We start from the raw sequence: 19,511 nt of genomic DNA, 5'->3' as shown, positions 1-19,511 counted from the left end.
AAATCCTGCAGTTAGATTCATAATATATTCAGCAGTATGGGGCAGGAGAAAACTGGCTTGATAGCTATTTGGAGCCACCACCAGTAGGATATATGTGGCTGCCAAAAGAACTAATGTAATCTTAGGCCACTTTAGTAGAAGTAGAGTGTAAGATGGTAGGAGGTAACCGGTCTCACCACTGGAAGATTTTGTGTTCTTAAGGAAGAGGTTGGCATGCTGGAATTTGTGTGAAGGAAAACAAGCATTCAGCAGTCCCTCTACCCACCTGCCTACATCTGTACTCATATACGATGCCTTCCCTTCCGTTCTTACAAATGATTTGTTCATGTTTCTGACTACTAGAAACTAATCCCATCCGTTCTCACCACTCAAGACCTTTGGCAATTTTGCCCTCTCTCTCCTGTGCCATCAGTTTTCCCTGTCTACCGGATCATCCCCATCAGCATACACAGATAAAATGTCATTTCATCCTAAAACTCTCTCTTTTTTTTTTTTTTTATTTTGAGACGGAGTCTCGCTCTGTCGCCCAGGCTGGAGTGCAGTGGCGCGATCTCGGCTCACTGCAAGCTCCGCCTCCCGGGTTCACGCCATTCTCCTGCCTCAGCCTCTCCGAGTAGCTGGGACTACAGGCGCTCGCCACCACGCCCGGCTAATTTTTTGTATTTTTAGTAGAGACGGGGTTTCACCGTGGTCTCGATCTCCTGACCTCGTGATCCGCCTGCCTCGGCCTCCCAAAGTGCTGGGATTACAAGCGTGAGCCACCGCGCCCGGCCCTAAAACTCTCTCTTGACCCCATATCCCCCTTCATTTACCTCCAGATTTTCCCTGCTTTCCAATGCAGCACATCCCGAATTAGTTGGTCATAGTTGCTGTCTCCAGATCCTCTCCTCTCATTTTCCTTCAAACCCAGTTCCATCCTTTTGCCTCTCGCATTCCACAGACTGCTTTTGTCAAGGTCACCACTGACCTCTGCCTTGCTAAATCCCAAGGTCAGTTCCCAGCCCTCAGCCCACATGACCTGCCTGCATCCGTCTGTCCCGGCCGATCATTCCCTCCTCTTTAAAATACTCTCTTCCTTTGGCTTTCAGAGAACCCCTGGTTTTCCTCCGCACTGACCATCCCTTCTCAGTCTTTGCTGCTGCTTCCTCATTATCTCCCTGACCTCCAAATGTCAGCAGGCCCGGGGCTCCATTCCTCAGACCTCTTCTCTGTCTACACTCACTCCTCTGGGGATCTCATCCAGTCTATCAAATAACTTTATTCATGACGACTCAGATTTGTATCTCCAATCTGGACTTTCCCCTTGAATGTCAAGTTTGTATGTCCACCTTCCTACATGGCATCTCTACTTAATGTCTAACAGGGAATCTCAAGCCTGGCGTTATCTCACACATAAGTACTGAGCTTTCCCCGCCCTGCTCCCCCAACCTGCTCTTACAGTCTTTCTTCCTCATCTCAGTAAAGGCAAGGCTGTTTTCCGACGCTCAGATCAAAAACCTTGCTGCTTCTCTTTTTTCTCACACCTCCTTTCAATTCATTAGAAAACAGTTTTGACTCTACCTTTGTAATGTATCCAGAATTCAGCCTGTCCTCACCACCTTCCCAGTTCCTACTCTGTCTACTCCAAGCCACCACCACTGTTATTTCTTTCCTGAATTACTGCAGTAGCCCCCTAACTAATCTCCTTGCTTCTAGTGTATTCTCAGCATAGGGGCTGGAGTGGTTCTTTTAAAACAGAAGTCTGATCATATCACTTCTCTGCTCCAAACCCCTGGTGCAGAGTTTCTTCATCTCAGCACCGTTGACATTGGGGCCATATAATTCTTTCTGTGAGGACTCTGTGTTGTAGGCTGTTTAGCAGCATCCATGGCCTCTACCCACTGGATGCTAATGGCACCTGTCCCCCTACTTTTGCTCTAGAGTAAAAGTAAAGTCCAAATTCTTAGAGTGGTCCAGAAGATCCTGTCTATTTGCCTCCCGTGTGATTGCAGCTTCCTGTTCCCCCATCCTTCGCTCCATTCTCACCATATTGGCTTCGTTGCTAAACCTCAAAGTTGCCACATGCTCTTGGCTCTGGGCCTTTGCATTCGCTGTTTGATCAGCCGACTAGAATGCTCTTCCCCAGGTACCTGTAGAGCTTATTCTCTGTCTGCAGATTTTTTGCTTCAGTAACACCTCTTTTTCCTTCATTGCTTTCTTACTAACACCTGGAACAGTGCTTAGCACATATTAAGTGCTCAGTAAGTGTTTTAGGATATAAAGGGTGATCTGGTGGTCACCTTAGATTATTTGGAAGACTTTTTAGCAGAAGCGAGAGTGGCTTTGTTAATGTTGCATATGACTATGGGTTAATTTGTAAGGAGGTAGATTTGAAGTTATTTAATTGTAAAGTGTACAATTTAATGGCTTTTAGGGTATTCACAGAGTCATGCAACTGTCGTCACAATCAATTTTAGAACATTTTCATTATCTCAGAAAAAAACTCCACACCCCTTAACCATTGCCCTCCCACCCACACCTACCCTGCCAGCCCTGGGCAATCTGCTTTCCGTCTATATAGATTTGCCTATTGTGAATATTTTCGTATAAATGGAATCATATAATATGCAGCTTTTTCAGTCTGGCCTCTTTACTCAGCATCATGTTTTCAAGGCTCATCTATGTTGTAGCATGTATATACCTATAGCAAGTATAGGTATTTTGTTTGTTTTTGTTGCCAAATAATCTTTTGTATGGATGTACCACATTTCATTTATCCAGTCATCAGTTGATCGACATTTGGTTGTTCCCACTTTTTGGCTATTATAAATAATGCCACTATGAACATTGATTTCTAAGTTTTTGTGTGGCCGTAAGTTTTCATTTGTCTTGGGTATATACTTAGGAGTGGACTTGCTGGGTCATATGTAACCTGTGTTGAACATTTTGAGGAACTACCAAACTATTTTCCAAAGCAGCTGCACCTTTTTCCCATCAGCAGTGTGTGAGGTTTCAGTTTCTCCACATCCTTGCCAGCACCTGTTATTATCTTCACAAAGTTATTTTCCAAAAACAATTCTGTGGATATAAGTGAAAATGTTAAAGGTATGGGCTTATCTCCGGTTTTTACCTCTGGCTTTTGGTTTCTGCCTTTGGAGAAAGTTGCTTTTTTCCCTGTAAAGGGCTGTGCTGTGATTTGTTTTCTCCAGTCTCAACCCACTGTGACCAGTGGCCCACATTCAGGAAGGGGTAAGTTTGAACCAGGAGCACTGTCCATGGCCTCGGCTTAGAGTCTTCTCTTTGTGAAGGGTCTCAAAGGAGTGGAACCTGCCCCACTGGCATAGAACTCAGAATAAGAAGCTGGCCAGCATGTACAATCAGTGCTCTCACTCATGGAGGTAGTCAGACATCATACAGGAAAAGCGTGTGCCTCTTCGATTCTCCTTCTCCCTCTTGCTTTCAGATGGATGATGATGACGATGACGATGACATAGGAGATCATGACGATGACCACCCTGGGATGGAGGTGGTTCTGCATGAGGACAAGAAGTACTACCCAACAGCCGAGGAGGTGTACGGCCCTGAGGTGGAGACCATAGTTCAAGAGGAAGACACTCAGCCTCTCACAGGTATGTCAGGAGGAGCTGGGCTGTGAGGAGGTGAAATTGAAACCTGGAAACTTCATTTCATAGCTCTCAGCAAACCTTAAAAGTTCAGTGAATGAATTGGTCAGTTTTTCTTTACTACCTTCAGGTACTGTTTCTGGCTTAAGATTTAGTTAATCCTCCCTCCCTCCCTCTCTCTCTCTCTCTCTCTCTCTCTCTCTCTCTCTTTCTCTCTCTCTCTCTTTCTTTCTTTCTTTCTTTTCTCTTTTCCCTCTGTGGCCCAGGCTGGCGTATAGTCAGCTCGCTGCAGACTCCCTGCCTCCGGCTCCCGTGATTCTCCTGCCTCCGCCTGCGGCCTGCCTGGGATTACCGGCTTGCACCACCACCCCTGCCTGGTTTTTGTCCTTTGGCTGGAGGCGCGGTTTCGCCATGTTGGCCACGCTGGTCTCCAGCCCCTGACCTCGAGTGGTCTGCCCGCCTCGGCCTCCCGAGGTGCTGGGACTGCAAACGGAGTCTCGCTCACTCAGTGCTCGGCGTTGCCCGGGCTGGAGTGCGGTGGCGTGGTCTCGGCTCACTGCAGCCTCCGCCTCCCAGCAGCCTCCGCCTCCCAGCCGCCTGCCTAGGAAGTGAGGAGTGCCTCTGCCCGGCCGCCCCGTCTGGGAAGTGAGGAGCGCCTCTGCCCGGCCGCCCCGTCTGGGAAGTGAGGAGCGCCTCTGCCCGGCTGCCCCGTCTGGGAAGTGAGGAGCGCCTCTGCCCGGCCGCCCCGTCTGGGATGTGGGGAGCTACTCTGCCCGGCCACCCCGTCTGGGAGGTCTACCACGGAGGCCAGACGCAATGTGGGGGCTGGACGTGGTGGCTCACGCCTATAATCCCAGCACTCTAGGAGGCCGAGGCGGGTTGATCACTTGAGGCTAGGAGTTCGAGACCAGCCTGGCCAACATGGCGAAACATATGAAAAATACAACAGACAAACCAACCAACCAACCCAGCAACAACAAAACAGGTCTACCCTGGAGTCATACTCTAATTTTTTCTATTTTCCTCCCTTTCTGATCCTTTATCCCACTTTCTTTTTCTTCCTCTTCCTTCTCCTTCTTCTTTGTCAAATAGAGGATTGAGTTATTATCATTGATCCATACAAAGGCCCTCTCTCATTTATTTTCTTTAATCCCCACCCCCCATTTCTATTCCCCATCTTCCCATGTGCAACCTTCCTAATGTGTTTGATATGCATCTTTTTGTTTGTTTGTATTTTTAGAAAATGTTTATTGTTTTGTGTGCCAAAAAAAATTAATAAAAAAATGGAAAAAAAAGATTTAGTTAATCCTCTTTTAATATTCAGTAAAGCTCTTAACTAGTTTCTAAGCAAGTAAGAGTTATTTCTTATTTACCTGATATCAGTTTAAGTGCATGAAGACTGTCGTTAAGTTTATTTACCCTGTGGCCTGATATGTTTTTCCATCCAAATAACTCCAACCCTTTTAACCAGTTCTCATAATATGTATTGTTCATTTCTTTTTCTTTTTTTGAGACGAAGTCTTGCTCTGTCGCCCGTGCTAGATTGCGGTGGCACAATCTTGGCTCACTGCAACCTCCGCCTCCCTGGTTCAAGCAATTCTCCTGCCTCAGCCTCCCTAGTAGCTGGGATTATAGGCATCTGCCACCAGGCCTGGCTAATTTTTGTATTTTTAGTAGAAACAGGGTTTCACCATGTTGGCCAGGCTGGTCTTGAACTCCTGACCTCAAGTGATCTGCCTGCCCTGTTCTCCCAAAGAGCTGGGATTACAGGCGTGAGCCACTGCAACCAGCCTTATTGTCCATTTAATAGTTTTCATAGGCTGGAAGTGGTGGCTCATGCCTATAATCCCAGTACTTTGGGAGGCCAGAGCGGGAGGATCGCTTGAGCCCAGCAGTTCGAGACCAACCTGGGCAACATGGTGAAACCCCATTTCTACAAAAAAGTACAAAAATTAGCTGGGCATGGTGGTGGATGCCTCCCAGCAACTCGGGAGACTGAGGCGGCAGGATCACTTGATCGCGCCATTTGTACGCTTCAGCCTGGGTAACAGTGAAACCTTGTCTCCTAAAAAAAAAGTTTTCATTGATCTTTTGGAAAGTAATTGCATCTTATAAATGCAAGGAAAGATCTTGAACTGACATTGACCTCAACCTACATCCATTCCCTCTCCCTCCCTCCCACTGTCCCTCAAAATGAAGCCCAGACTCCTCTTTCCACAATTCAAGGTCCTTCACTGTCTCATGCCAAACAGCATTTCCAAAACTTTCTCAACATATGAGTGATTCTTGGGAGTAAAATAAATTGATGTCATACATCATACATTCTGAAACGTCAATCTAATGGAATAGTGCTCTGTATTTTTATGTTTTATGCCCACCTACACATCACTACCTTTTTTTTTTTTCTTCTAGAACCTATTATTAAGCCAGTGAAAACTAAGAAATTCACTCTGATGGAGCAGACATTACCTGTTACAGTGTATGAGATGGAGTAAGTTACAAGGTTTCTCAGCTTCTCTGCAGGAATGCTGTGGGTTCATGTTTTTGTAGAGATAGGAGGTGGCTTGTGGCTGAAATAGCCAGTAAATTGTGGCCGTACATAGCTCTCAAATTCTCCTTCAGCTTGTGTGGCTGCTGGGATATTTGGGCTCAATCTTAACTTTTCTCTTGGTGTTCATCCAAATGTTAGCTGTTTCCTCTTCCAGATCTTTAGTTTGATGTTAAAAGCCAGCCTTTAAGACAGATCTGGGTATTACAGTTATCACTGTTGGGTCCACCAGAGCCTGTTTGGACTCAGTAAGACTGCTGAGTATTTTAGGAATATATTAGCTCTTTATTTTGTTTTTGTTGTTGTTGTCTTGAGACAAGGTCTCGTTTTGTTGCTCAGGCTGGAGTGCAGTGGCACAATCACGGCTCATTGCAGCCTTGACCTCCCAGGCTCAACAGGTGTGTCTGCCTCAGCCTCCTGAGCAGCTGGGACTACAGGAACACACCACCACACCTGGCTAATTTTTGTGGGTTTTTTGTACAGTTTCACTGTGTTGCCCAAGCTGATCTCAAACTCCTGGGCTCAAATGATTCTCCTGCCTTAGTTTCCCAAAGTGCTGAGATTACAGGCGTGAGCTACTATGCCCGGCCCTCAACTCTTTATTTTGAAAAGGAGAGCAAAAGCAGGTAGATAGGTAGATATATGTGTAGGATCATTTAGGTGCTCTCTCTCTCTCTTTTTTTTTTTTTTTCCGATGTGGAGTCTCACTCTGTTGCCCAGGCTGGAGTACAGTGGCGTGATCTCAGCTCTCTACAACTTCCACCTTCCAGGTTCAAGTGATTCTCCTGCCTCAGCCTCCCGAGTAGCTGGGATTACAGGCGCGTGCCACCACGTTCAGCTAATTTTTGTATTGTTAGTAGAGATAGGGTTTCACCATGTTGGAAGTCCTGGCTGGGTGTGGTGGCTCATGCTTGTAATCCCAGCACTTTGGGAGGCCGGGGCAGGTGGATCACCTGAGGTCAGGAGTTCGAGACCCGCCTGACCAACATGGTGAAACCCCGTCTCTGCTGAAAATGCAAAAATTAGCTGGTCTTGGTGGCCTCAGCCTCCCAAAGTGTTGGGATTACAGGCATGAGCCACTGCTCCTGGCCTAATTTTTGTATTTTTAGTAGAGACAGGGTTTCACCATGTTGGCCAGGCTGGTCTTGAACTCCTGACCTCAGGTGATCCACCCACCTCGGCCTCCCAAAGTGCTGGGATCACAGGCGTGAGCCACCATACCCAGCTGCTTCTTCCTTTTTTAGTCTTGCTGGTTTACTATTGAAATCCCCGTGATAGTCCATTCACAGATTGTGTTACCTCTTGGATAAGTGTCTTGCATTCCCAAAGCCCGAGCTATGTAAGTATAGACATTCACATCTGCCTGAGCACTCTCCAGTTGGTATGAAAGTTGTTCCTGGCCAAAAATACCTGAAACACCTTTACACCACTCCTCATTTGGAAATGTTTGCCAATGTCTCTTTTCTCTTTTCCTTTGTCCTTTCAGTTTCTTGGCAGATCTGATGGATAACTCAGAGCTCATCAGAAATGTGACCCTTTGTGGACATCTGCACCATGGCAAGGTAAGACAGAACTTTCAGCTACTTGGAACAGGATTTCTCTTTTGTGCCTGCTCATGTTTTAGCCCTTAGAGTCACAGCGGTTGAGGTTTGAGGTCACAAGGCTCAACCTCCTGACTAGGGGTGCAGAATGCCTGTTAACGAAGTCATACTGTGAAATTCTGGCTTTTCCCAAGCAGCAGATGGAGCCTGTTCCTAAGCCACTTGCATGCCTGAGCCTTGTGTCTACATCTGGACAGAAGATGGGAAACTGAGCCTTACTCTGATTTTTATAAGTTTTCATTTCCTGAGGGATGCCTGTCTAAGAAAGACTTCATCTTTTATTTGAAAAGAATCTTGTGGCTTCAGTGTTAATTCTTTGCTGTCCCATAACCCTCCTTGCTCTCCTTTTTCTCTCCTTATCCCTAAATTATGTGGTGTATTGGGAGCTGGGGGAAGGGCACAGTAAATTTTCCTCTGTGGTTGGCAGATGTTAACTGTTTCTTCCCTTTTAGACATGTTTTGTAGATTGTTTAATTGAGCAGACTCACCCGGAAATCAGAAAGCGCTATGACCAAGATGTAAGTAGAACTTCTGTTGAGGGTTTAGGATGAACCATTCAGAACAAATAGAGATGTCTCTCTCCTCCTTCCTTCACCCTTCCTGTTCTCTATAAATAATGACGCCTCCAAAGTGCAGCTTTATAATTGTGATCTCTATTAATAGGCTGTAAGAAAATAATTTCAACTTTCTCAGGAGCATAGAGAATATTGAGCTGCAGTATTTTTGGATGATCCATTTTGCACTTGGGATCCCTCCTCTGTTATGATATATCCTGACTTTTATAGTCTATTCTTTCCTGTCATAGTATTAATAGCCTGCTCTATAAATATGGTACAATTATACCTGGTTTTCATGGTAAATTTAAATGCCTGTGAACGAGGCCAACTGTGTCTGCAAGTCTCAGTGCAATAAATGTTCAAACCCTGCCAGATTGATTGTTTTAACACTCTGGCATTAAGGTTGACATGTGCCTCCCTTTACCACACTAAGAATTCTGTGCATTTGATATAAATTAGCTCTCAGCTATACCTGGTCTTTAGTGACCTCCCCCAACTCAAAAAGAGCAGTGGCTCATGCCTATAATCCCAGTACTTTGGGAGGCCAGGACAGGAGGATCACTTGAGGTCAGGAGTTTGAGACCAGCCTGGCCAACATGGCGAAACTCTGTCTCTACTAAAAATGCAAAATGTAGCTGGGTGGGCACGGTGGTGTGAACCTGTATTCCCAGCTACTCGAGGGGCTGAGGCAGGAGAATCGCTTGAACCTGGGAGGCGGAGGTTGCAGTGAGCCAAGATTATGCCACCACACTCTAGCCTGGGCAACCGAGTGAGACTCCGTCTCAAAAAAAAGACAAAGTCAAAACCAAAAGGAAAAACCCAGCCAGGTGTGGTGGCTCACACCTGTAATCCCAGCACTTCGGGAGGCTGAGCCGGGGGGGATCACATGAGGTCAGGAGTTCGAGACCAGTCTGACCAACATGGTGAAACCCTGTGTCTACTGAAAATACAAAATTAGCTGAGCATGGTGGCACATGTGTGCAATCCCTGCTGAGGCAGGAGAATCTCTTGAACCCCGGAGGCAAAGGAGTTTGCAGTGAGCCGAGATTGCGCCATTGCACTCCAGCCTGGGCAACAAGAGCGAAACTCTGTCTCCAAAAAAGTAAAAATAAAAAAATCCCTCCACACACCCAGGAGCATTTCCAGCTGGGAGGGCACTGGTCTCATTGTCTGGAATTGTTGTGGGGACACCCTGCTCTCTCTCTCTCTTTAATCTCAAAGAAACCCTTGAGCTGGGAGGTGGTGAGGGAAAGTGATTGATGGTTCGTTTGTGGGAGAGGAGTCTGAACTCAGGTGGTAACAACAGTTAATTTTTTTTCAGCTGTGCTATACTGACATCCTCTTCACAGAGCAAGAGGTAAGCATGCCTTGGGGAATCTGATTGTCGCCTACACCAGACCCACCAGTAATAGTTTTGTAGGGAATGTAGAAGAGCCTTTATGATAGCATTTTAGTTCATACCCTACTCCTCTCTCTCCACTTCTCACATCCCATCTCCTTCTTCCCCCAGTTACTCCAGGGTTATAACTTGAAAAAGAACTGGGTAGGCAAGCTGTAGGTTAGGAGGGGAACCCTCCTGTTCTTGACTAGATTAAATTTGGCCTAATATAGGGGAAATACTAAGAGGCGATGTCTGCATTTGTGCTATAAGTTATGCAGAAGCTCAACGTGATTTTTTTAAAATGACATCATCCTTTAAAATCCGCAGGATGACTCCATCCATATGATGACCTCTTTCTAGGAGTAGCTTCTCTTTGAAAATGGGTTCCTATATCTTTGTGTTTCTCTTTTTGTCTTTCCATCCGGATCTTTCTCTCTACTCTCTGACCCCTTCTCTTTCCCCCCTCTTATTTCTGTCCCTTTTTCCTAATGGAAGTTTTAAGTATAAATAAGTATGGTTAACTAAAGGCACTTGGAATTGGTAAAGATAGATAGGCAATTAATGTTAGCCGTTATTATTTTATAATGTATTTATATATTTGTTTGACTAGAGTTTTAAAAAAATGTTTATTCCTGTCATAGCTTTTATATTTCTTTTTTTTAAAAAAAAAACTAAAATACCCCAGATTGTTTCTTTTTACTTCCAAGGTGCTCAGCTATTGTTTTTGTTTCTAAATGTATAAAGAGGATGAGATTCTAGGACCCTGGATTCTCTGATAAGGCTTAATACTGTTTTGTTTGCAGTAATTCATTTTCATCTTTTCATATTTGAAGCAAGCCCCCCAAAAATGCTGTCTAACAACAAGATATTTTATCTTCAAGGTCATGCTGGCTAGAGGCCTAGATAAAAATCACCCACTGTAAGGAGAGGCATCAGTGTAATTTACTAGCAATTGGGGAGCCCCAAAAACAAAATGAACCTCTCTTGCATAGGAAGAGGTCTTGACCACTCTTTGTTCCTTTCAGAGAGGTGTAGGCATCAAAAGCACTCCTGTGACAGTGGTCTTGCCAGACACCAAAGGAAAATCTTATCTGTTCAATATCATGGACACTCCAGGTAGGACATCCTTCGGCTTTTGATTATTAGAACTTTGTCTTGGTTTTGCGTGTGTCCTCTCACTTTCCAGAGCAGAGCAGAGCAGTGCATCTTTGTTTTTATATTCCCTCACCTTCATTGAACCCATTTTCCATTTTGACCCTCTCCTTTGTTTCTGACTTGTTAATTTAGCAAGCATCATACTCCAGGCCTCCTATTCATGTCTTTACTCTTTCGAATATTTAAAAATGTTAGGGAATTGTATTCATTTATTCATTTCAGCCTGTCAAGCCCCATGCTATCTGCTGGGGAGCTAAAGGTGAGTCACAGCCAGTCCCTGGCCTTGAGTATTCTCAGTCTTTTGAAGGAGACTGGCAAACATACTGATGACCTTGGGAGCAGCGCACCTTGGCTGACTCTTCCTCCTATGGAAAGGACGAACTGGGGCAGAGTTTTTAAAAACTGGAAGGTTTTAGGTTTTGGCTGATTTGCCTTCTTGGCACCATCTGATGCCCAGTGTCCTGATATCTCTCAGCCCCCTGCCCCCATAGCACCTCGCCAGGAACTGCCTTCCTCGAACAGCACACTGTGCCCCAGGCCGTCCTTTGCCCTTTCTCCTGCCTCCAGATTGTCTTGCGTCCCACAGAACTCTGCTTACTGCTGATTAGGCTAAGCTGGTGTGTGTGTGTGGACTCATGCCCTCCTGGGTACTTCCCTCTTTTTATGTAGGGAGCCTCTCGTAGAAAAGCTTAATGCAAGGATATGACTCTAATGGGGGATATTTTTACCAGGGAAAGGGGATATTCGGAGGTTCACAGCTTTGAAGTGCCCCCTCAGTTCACCCTACCAGTTAATTGTGCTTTATCCTTCACCAACTGATGACTTACTTAGCATTTGCTTTTCAGGACATGTGAATTTCTCTGATGAGGTCACAGCTGGCTTGCGCATCTCAGATGGAGTGGTCCTTTTCATTGATGCTGCTGAGGGGGTGAGTCAGACTCAGCTCCCAGAATCTCATCCACCTGTTATGTTTGCCCCCACTCCCCAACAATACCCAGAGCACTGAGTGAGCTGGGAGCCAGAGAACTTGAAACTCTCTGGGATTAAGGCTCAAATTTGCTCTAAAATTAAAGCAGCAAATGAAGTTCAAAATTAATTCTCACCAGGTGTGGTGGCTCGCACCTGTAATCCCAGCACTTTGGGAGGCTGAGGTGGGTGGATCACCTGAGGTGAGGAGTTCGAGACCAGCCTGGCCAACATGGCGAAACCCTGTCTCTACCAAAAATACAAAAATTAGCCAGGTGTGGTGACCCATGCCTGTAATCCCAGCTACTCATTAGGCTGAAGCAGGAGAATCACTTGAGCCTGGGAGTTGGAGGTTGCAGTGAGCCGAGATTGCGCCACTTCACTCCAGCCTGGGTGCTAGAGTGAGACATTCTCTCAAAACAAGAAGAAAAAAAAATTATCAATGTGGGTGCCCTTGCTGCCTGCTCAGTGAAGCTCAAAATGATAAGACTCATTGCTATTCAGAAAACACAAAGATAAAATGACAAATGTAAATAAAAGGAAGGGAGGAGTGTATGTTCTTGCAAGTGGATTTTTCATATTAGTTGCATTTTTCCAAGAGGTTGGAGTTAAAAGACCAGGGTGTCTTCTGTATTCCTCAATTGAGAAATGGAACACTTTGGCTAACCTTATTCGTGTTATCATTGGTGAGACAGCCAGCAGAGGGAGCCAGAATTGTCTTTTTTTAAACTGACTTCATTTTGGAATAACAGCAAACTGAAAAGTTGCAAGAATTGTTCAAAGAACCCACCCTCGTTTACTTCGTAATTCTGTCTCTGTACACATTCAGACACACACAGAGAGACAGGTGTGTATATTTTCCCCTTGAACCGTTTGAAAGTAAAATATTTCAGAATGTATTTTCTAAGAATAAGGACATTCACCTACATAACCACAGTACAGTTGCCAAAATCAGAAAATTTGACATTGATACAGTCCTGTTGTACAGATCTTTTTCTACAGACCTTATTCAGTTTTACTAATCATACCAACAGTTTCCATTATAGAATTTTTTCCCCTAATCCAGAGTGATGCATAGCATTTAGTTTTCATGATTTTCAAGTCTCTCTGAATTGAAGCTGTTCTTTAGCCTCTCTTGGTCTTTTATGACATTGACACTTTTGAAAAGTACAGGGCACTTATTTTGTAGGATGTCTTTCAATTTGGGTTTGTCTAATACTTCTTCGTGATTAGGCTCTGGTTATTAGAATCTGGTTATTCTTCTCCTTATCAAACTTTATCTACTAGTTTTGTCATCCATTGATGATTCTTGGCTTATTCCTACAATAGTTGCAAATAATGAGTCTTCTAACTCTTCTTATTCCTTCTGTTTTGTTTTGGTTTTGAGATGGAGTCTTGCTCTGTTGCCCAGGCTGGAGTGAAGTGGTGCGATCTCGGTTTACTGCAACCTCTACCTTTTGAGTTCAAACGATTCTCCTATCTCAGCCTCCCAAGTAGCTGAGATTACAGGTGCATGCCACCACACCTGGCTAATTTTTGTATTTTTAGTAGAGACAGGGTTTCACCATGTTGGCCAGGCTGGTCTCGAACTGCTGACCTCAGGTGATCTGCCCACCTTGGCCTCCCAAAGTGTGGAGATACAGGCGTGAGCCACCGCTTCCGGCCATTGTTGTTTTGTTGTTGTTGTTTTGTTTTGTTTTTTGAGATGGAGTCTCGCTCTTTCACCCAGGCTGGAGTGCAGAGGCGCAATCTTGGCTCACTGCAACCTCTGCCTCCCAGGTTCAGGTGATTCTCCTGCCTCAGCCTCCCAGGCAGCTGGGACTATAGGCGCCTGCCACCACACCTGGCTAATTTTTGTATTTTTTGTAGAAATGGGGTTTCACCATGTCGGTCAGGCTGGTCTTGAACTCCTGACCTCAAGCAGTCCACCTGCCTCGGCCTCCCAAAGTGCTGGGATTACAGGCACGAGCCACCGCACCTGGCCTATTGGTTGGAATTATGTTGTAAAGAAGTGCTTTTGTTTCTCCCCCATTTGCTTATTATCACTATGGATGTTTGGGTTTGCATTTTATTCAGTGAATTGTAATCTGTTACTGTCCTTATGCATTCCGATGCTCTAGTGCTGTCATCCCAGATGTGGCTACTGAGAGCTCCTTCAGGCTGATTCCATCATCCTTTTCACATCTCATCGTTTTTTGAGCACTTCCTTACTTTCAAGCACAAAAAGATGTTCTAGACGTATCTTTCCTTGTCCCAGTCCTGGACTCAGCCATTTCTTCAAGGAGCTCTGCCTTTTTTTTTTCCTTCAAAGAGATGGCATCTTGCCCTCTGGCCCAGGCTGGAGTGCAATGGTACAATTATACCTCACAGCAGCCTCGAGCTCCTGGGCTCAAGTGATTCTCCCACTTCAGCCTCCCAAATAGCTGGGACTACAGATATGTGCCACCATGCCCAGCTTATTTTTAAATATTTTTTTGAGAGATGAAGTCTCTCTCTGTTGCCCGGGATGGTCTTGAACTTCTGGCTTCAAGCAATCCTCCTGCCTTGGCCTCCCAAAATGCTGGGATTACAGATGTGAGTGACTGCACCTAGCCTAGAAGCTCTGGCTTATAGTGGGGGCTAGTATTTTTTTTTTTTTTTTTTTTTTTTTTTTTTTTTTGAGATGGAGTCTCGTTCTGTCGCCCAGGCTGGAGTGCAGTGGCGTGATCTTGGCTCACTGCAAGCTCCGCCTCCCAGGTTCACGCCATTCTCCTGCCTCAGCCTCCCAAGTAGCTGGGACTACAGACGCCCGCCACCACGCCCTGCTAATTTTTTTGTATTTTTAGTCGAAACGGGGTTTCACCGTGTTAGCCAGGATGGTCTCGATCTCCTGACCTCGTGATCCGCCCGCCTCGGCCTCCCAAAGTGCTGGGATTACAGGCATGAGCCACCGTGCCCAGCCAGTGGGGATTAGTATTTAGAAACAAAGGTTTGGATGTGCTCATTGCTACTGGGGTACATTGCTTCTAGGCCCTCTCACTGAGCACAGCTAGGTTATGTACACTCGCACATATCTATAACTGTTTCTACACACATATATTAAAAATCATGCATTAATCCTAATACCCCCAATTCCATTTCAGCACCACCGGCTCTTCCCAGCCTTCTTAATTCCTTCTCTAGCACTGAGAAACCTGGCTCCCAACATCATTGTTCGTGGGTTTATTCATTTCTCAATCCTGCAAGGTGCCCTCTTAAAGTTCTTGTGTCTATCTTCGGGCAGGATGCTCTCTGCTTCCACCCAGTAATATTTTGCCAGGTCTTTTTTTCTCCCCAGGCTTCATGGTTTGAAATAGTGCCTTCTTTGGTTCTGCTTTGAACTTTCTGCCCTCCTTGTTCTTCTTACCACCTTCTGAGCCTTGTTTTTCTCAGGTGATGCTGAACACAGAGCGGCTGATCAAGCATGCGGTGCAGGAGAGGCTGGCGGTCACTGTGTGCATCAACAAGATTGACCGGCTGATCCTGGAGCTGAAGCTGCCTCCAACTGATGCGTATTACAAGCTGCGCCACATTGTGGATGAGGTCAATGGATTAATAAGGTAGAAAACCCCTGGGAGTGGATTTCCTGTCCTCGGAGACTCTGGGTTTTAACCCTGAATACCTCTGGGAACAAGTCTGATTTATTTCTAAGTATGTGTTGATGAGTTTGTTGGGCAAAACTAGAGGCACGTCCTGGGACTCTGCAGGGGTTGACTCCATACTATTACCTCTGTGTCTTAACCACTCGTGATGCTTAACACATCTTCATTTTACTATTATGATCAATTCTTGGGCTGTATTTCATTTCTTCTCTTTTTAGAGATAGGCTGTCTGTTACCCAAGCTAGAGTGCAGTGTTACAATCACAGCTCACTGCAGCCTTGAACTTCTGGGCTCAAGCAATCCTCCCACATCAGTCTCCTGATAGCTGGGACCACAGGCATGTGCCACCATACCTGGCTATATATTTTTTTAATTAATTTATTTATTTTTTTTGAGACGGAGTCTCGCTCTGTCACCCAGGCTGGAGTGCAGTGGCATGATCTCGGCTCACTGCAAGCTCCGCCTCCTGGGTTCATGCCATTCTCCTGCTTCAGCCTCCCAAGTAGCTGGGACTACAGGCACCCACCACCACGCCCGGCTAATTTTTTGTATTTTTAGTAGAGACAGGGTTTCACTGTGTTAGCCAGGGTGGTCTCGATCTTCTGAGCTCGTGATCCGCCCACCTTGGCCTCCCAAAGTGCTTGGGATTACAGGCGTGAACCACCACCCCTGGCCAGTTTTTATTTTTTTATTTTTTTTTTATTTTATTTATTTATTTATTTATTTTTTGTAGAGATGGAGTCTTGCTATGTTGCCCAGGCTGGTCTTTTTTTTTTTTTTTTTTTTTTTTTTTTTTTTTTTTTTGAGACGGAGTCTTGCTCTGTCGCCCAGGCTGGAGTGCAGTGGTGCAGTCTCGGCTCACTGCAAGCTCCGCCTCCCGGGTTCACGCCATTCTCCTGCCTCAGCCTCTCCGAGTAGCTGGGACTACAGGCGCCCGCCACCACGCCCGGCTTATTTTTTTTTTGTACATTTAGTAGAGACAGGGTTTCACCGTGGTCTCGATCTCCTGACCTCGTGATCCGCCCGCCTCGGCCTCCCAAAGTGCTGGGATTACAAGCGTGAGCCACCGCGCCCGGCCGCCCAGGCTGGTCTTAAACTGGCCTCAAACGGTTCTTCCACCTTGGCCTTCCAAAGTGCTAGCATTACAGATTTGAGCCACTGCACCCAGCCTGGGCTCTAGAATCAGCCTCATCTTCACCACGTACCAACCATGTAAAGTTGGGCAGATTACTTAAATTCATTTTCTGCTTTGGTAAAAAAGGAATAATATTTGCCTAATAGCAATAATGGCAAATATTATTAGGCATTTATAGTATAAGTTAACATAATAACTTACAAGGGATGTTATAAGAAATTAAATAGATATGTGATGGAACACAGCACAGTGCTTGCAATGTAGCAGCTGATGTGCTGAATAATGTTAGCTGCTATTATCTTATAATTAACACAGTCTAAATAAATTAAGAATTGTTTGCTGTGTTTCTGTGGATATACCTGCTTCTCAACAAGATGGATTTAGGGCTTGCATTACTACATATGAGTGATGGTTATGATACCTTAGAATATAATATCAAAGGGTCTCTGAAACAGAGGTTAAATATATCTTAAAGACAGTCTTACTACAGGCTGAAAGATGTGCTAGATGACTTCCTGCAGCCCCTCAAATCGGCCTGTGGGGGGGCCATCCTACTGAAAGAATGCCTCTCCAACTGAAAGAATGCCTCTCCATTTGAGGATTGGGGATGGAACTTGTGTGGCTAGAGACGGTTACCTTCAGGAGCCTTCCCAGTGTGTAGCACTATTTTTCAAAAGGAGTGTCTTCACCCCATCTCTGCAAGGACTGAGAATGACTAGAGCCCAGTGTGACATCATGAGTCCAAAGGATGAAATGACAAATATATTTTAATAAAAAGCCCAAGCGTGATAGCTTATGCCTGTAATCCCAGCACTTTGAGAGGTCAAGGCAGGAGGATCCCTTGAGGCTAGGAGTTCAAGGCCAGCCTGGGCAACATAGCTAGACTCTGTGTCTACAAAAAATAATTTTAAAATTAGCTTGGCGTGCTGGCATGTGTTTGTAGTCTTAGCTACTCAGGAGGCAGAGGCAAGAGGATCACTTGAGCCAAGGAGTTCAGGGTTATAGTGAGCTATGATTGTGCTGTTGTACTCCAATGTGGGTGACAGAGTGAGATCCTGTCTCTTAAACAAACAAAAAAAGGCTGGGCGCGGTGGCTCACGCCTGTAATCTCAGCACTTTGGGAGGCCGAGGCAGGCGGATCACGAAGTCAGGAGATCGGGACCATCCTGGCTAACACGGTGAAACCCCATCTCTACTAAAAAATACAAAAAAAATTAGCCGGGCATGGTGGCGGGCGCCTGTAATCCCAGCTACTGAGGAGGCTGAGGCAGGAGAATGGCGTGAACCCGGGAGACGGAGCTTGCAGTGAGCCGAGATTGCGCCACTGCACTCCAGCCTGGGCAACAGAGCAAGATTCCGTCTTTAAAAAAAAAAAAAAAAAAAGTAGGAGGTGGGATAGGGCTGAACTTAACCTGACTTACTAAAATAGGAAGTCAAGAGGTCATGTTTCAAACCTCTAAACAAGAGGCCAGGCACAGTGGCTTATACCTAGAATCCCAGCACTTTGGGAGGCCAAGCAGGAGATTGCTTGAGCCCAGGATTTCAGGGTTCAAGCCTCGGCAACATGGCTTTTGTATCTCATCTCTACAAAAATTAGCCAGGCTTGGTGGTTCATGCCTGCAGTCCCAGCTACTTGGGATGCTGAGGAGGGAGGATTGTGTGAGCTTGAGAGATCGAGGCTACAGTGAATGGTGATTGTACCACTGTGCTCCAGCCTGGGCAACAAGGCAAGACCCTGTCTCAAAAACAAAAGAACCTCTAAGCAAGAAAAAGCAACATAAACAAATTACTTAGAAACCTGAAGGTAAATACTCTAAAAGCAGCTTTAAAAGTGTTGAAAGCAATTGCCTCTAGGGAGCATAACTTGGGGGTAGAGTGCAATGGGGTAGGGGACTGTTCTTTATAAGCCATACCTTTATTTCTATATTGGGAAATTCCATAAGATAATGTGCCAATAAGTCTAGGGTTGTGGATTTGATCCCCTTGTACAACTGGTTCTCTTATAAATGTTAGTGAACTCAGATGCTCGTGGTTTCTGCATGGCTTTTAAGATTGAAAGTTTTAACACTGTAAAAGCCAAACACAAAAGAACAAAGAGTATGGCAGTGAGGGTAAAGAGCAGAGTTGCTTTTCTTCATTTCCTTTCTTTTCTCTTTTTTAAATGATATTTATGTCTGCTTGTATTTGTGAAATCGAGGTTTTTCCTCAAATGTATTTCTGTATTTCTATCTTATCACATTAGATTCGTTTCCTGTGTTCTGAGGTTTTTGTCTCTGTCCTCTAGGTTTCCCCTTGTCTGTCTGGTGCAGTTAACTTTTCCAAGATTGTGCAGAATGTTCCCAGCTCTGGGAAATCAACTTGTTATTGGGAATTAGGGAACAGCTCCATCATGTCACTTTCTTGGACCAGGCTGTTGGCAAAACTGAGTGTCTTGCACAAGTCCCTTCCGAGGGCTGGAGAGTGGCTGTGATACTGAGTTCCTGCCCTTCCCCTTGGCAGTGCGTCCGGGATGCTGCAGCCTGGCACTGTGCTCACCACTGTCTCTGTTTCAGCATGTATTCCACTGATGAGAACCTGATCCTTTCCCCACTCCTGGGTAACGTCTGCTTCTCCAGCTCCCAGTACAGCATCTGCTTCACGCTGGGCTCCTTTGCCAAGATCTACGCCGACACCTTTGGTAAGCGCTGGCTGGCAGTCTGTCTCACCAGCTTCCCCTGAGTTCTGTGTGCCTTTCCTGCTGAGTGGCTCAGAAATTGGCTTCGTATCAGAGCACCCTGCTGGGGGAACATTTTATCACCTGTTATTATCACATTTGGGGGTCGTTCTGGCCTTGAGACCCTTTCTTCAGGCTAAGTGGTTTCTAAATATTAGAAAAATAAAAGTGAATAGGAGGACATGGGATAAGAAGGAGGTCATTTTAGGAATAAAAGTCTCTCCTAGAGTGAG

General features: G+C 45.5%; 1 protein-coding gene across 2 annotated transcripts in view; it reads left to right on the top strand.

Moving 5' to 3' along the window:
• EFTUD2 (elongation factor Tu GTP binding domain containing 2) overlaps positions 1 to 19,511 on the top strand; it is a 51,139-nt gene that overhangs the window by 10,174 nt on the left and 21,454 nt on the right. Inside the window, exons 3-11 of one of the 2 annotated variants that reach the window (XM_055257704.2) lie at positions 3,443 to 3,608; positions 6,015 to 6,093; positions 7,637 to 7,712; positions 8,234 to 8,269; positions 9,630 to 9,665; positions 10,715 to 10,805; positions 11,690 to 11,772; positions 15,222 to 15,388; positions 19,118 to 19,242. In XM_055257704.2, coding sequence (XP_055113679.1) covers positions 3,443 to 3,608; positions 6,015 to 6,093; positions 7,637 to 7,712; positions 8,234 to 8,269; positions 9,630 to 9,665; positions 10,715 to 10,805; positions 11,690 to 11,772; positions 15,222 to 15,388; positions 19,118 to 19,242 — 859 coding nt within the window. Of the gene's footprint in view, positions 1 to 3,442; positions 3,609 to 6,014; positions 6,094 to 7,636; positions 7,713 to 8,203; positions 8,270 to 9,629; positions 9,666 to 10,714; positions 10,806 to 11,689; positions 11,773 to 15,221; positions 15,389 to 19,117; positions 19,243 to 19,511 lie in introns of both variants that reach the window. The other variant, XM_055257703.2, reaches the window with a different exon arrangement.

This window comes from Symphalangus syndactylus, chromosome 20 (assembly GCF_028878055.3).
Source record: "Symphalangus syndactylus isolate Jambi chromosome 20, NHGRI_mSymSyn1-v2.1_pri, whole genome shotgun sequence".
Classification (NCBI taxonomy): domain Eukaryota; kingdom Metazoa; phylum Chordata; class Mammalia; order Primates; family Hylobatidae; genus Symphalangus; species Symphalangus syndactylus.
The sequence above is the reverse complement of the archived record's forward strand: the minus strand, read 5'-3'. Positions and strand labels throughout refer to the sequence as shown.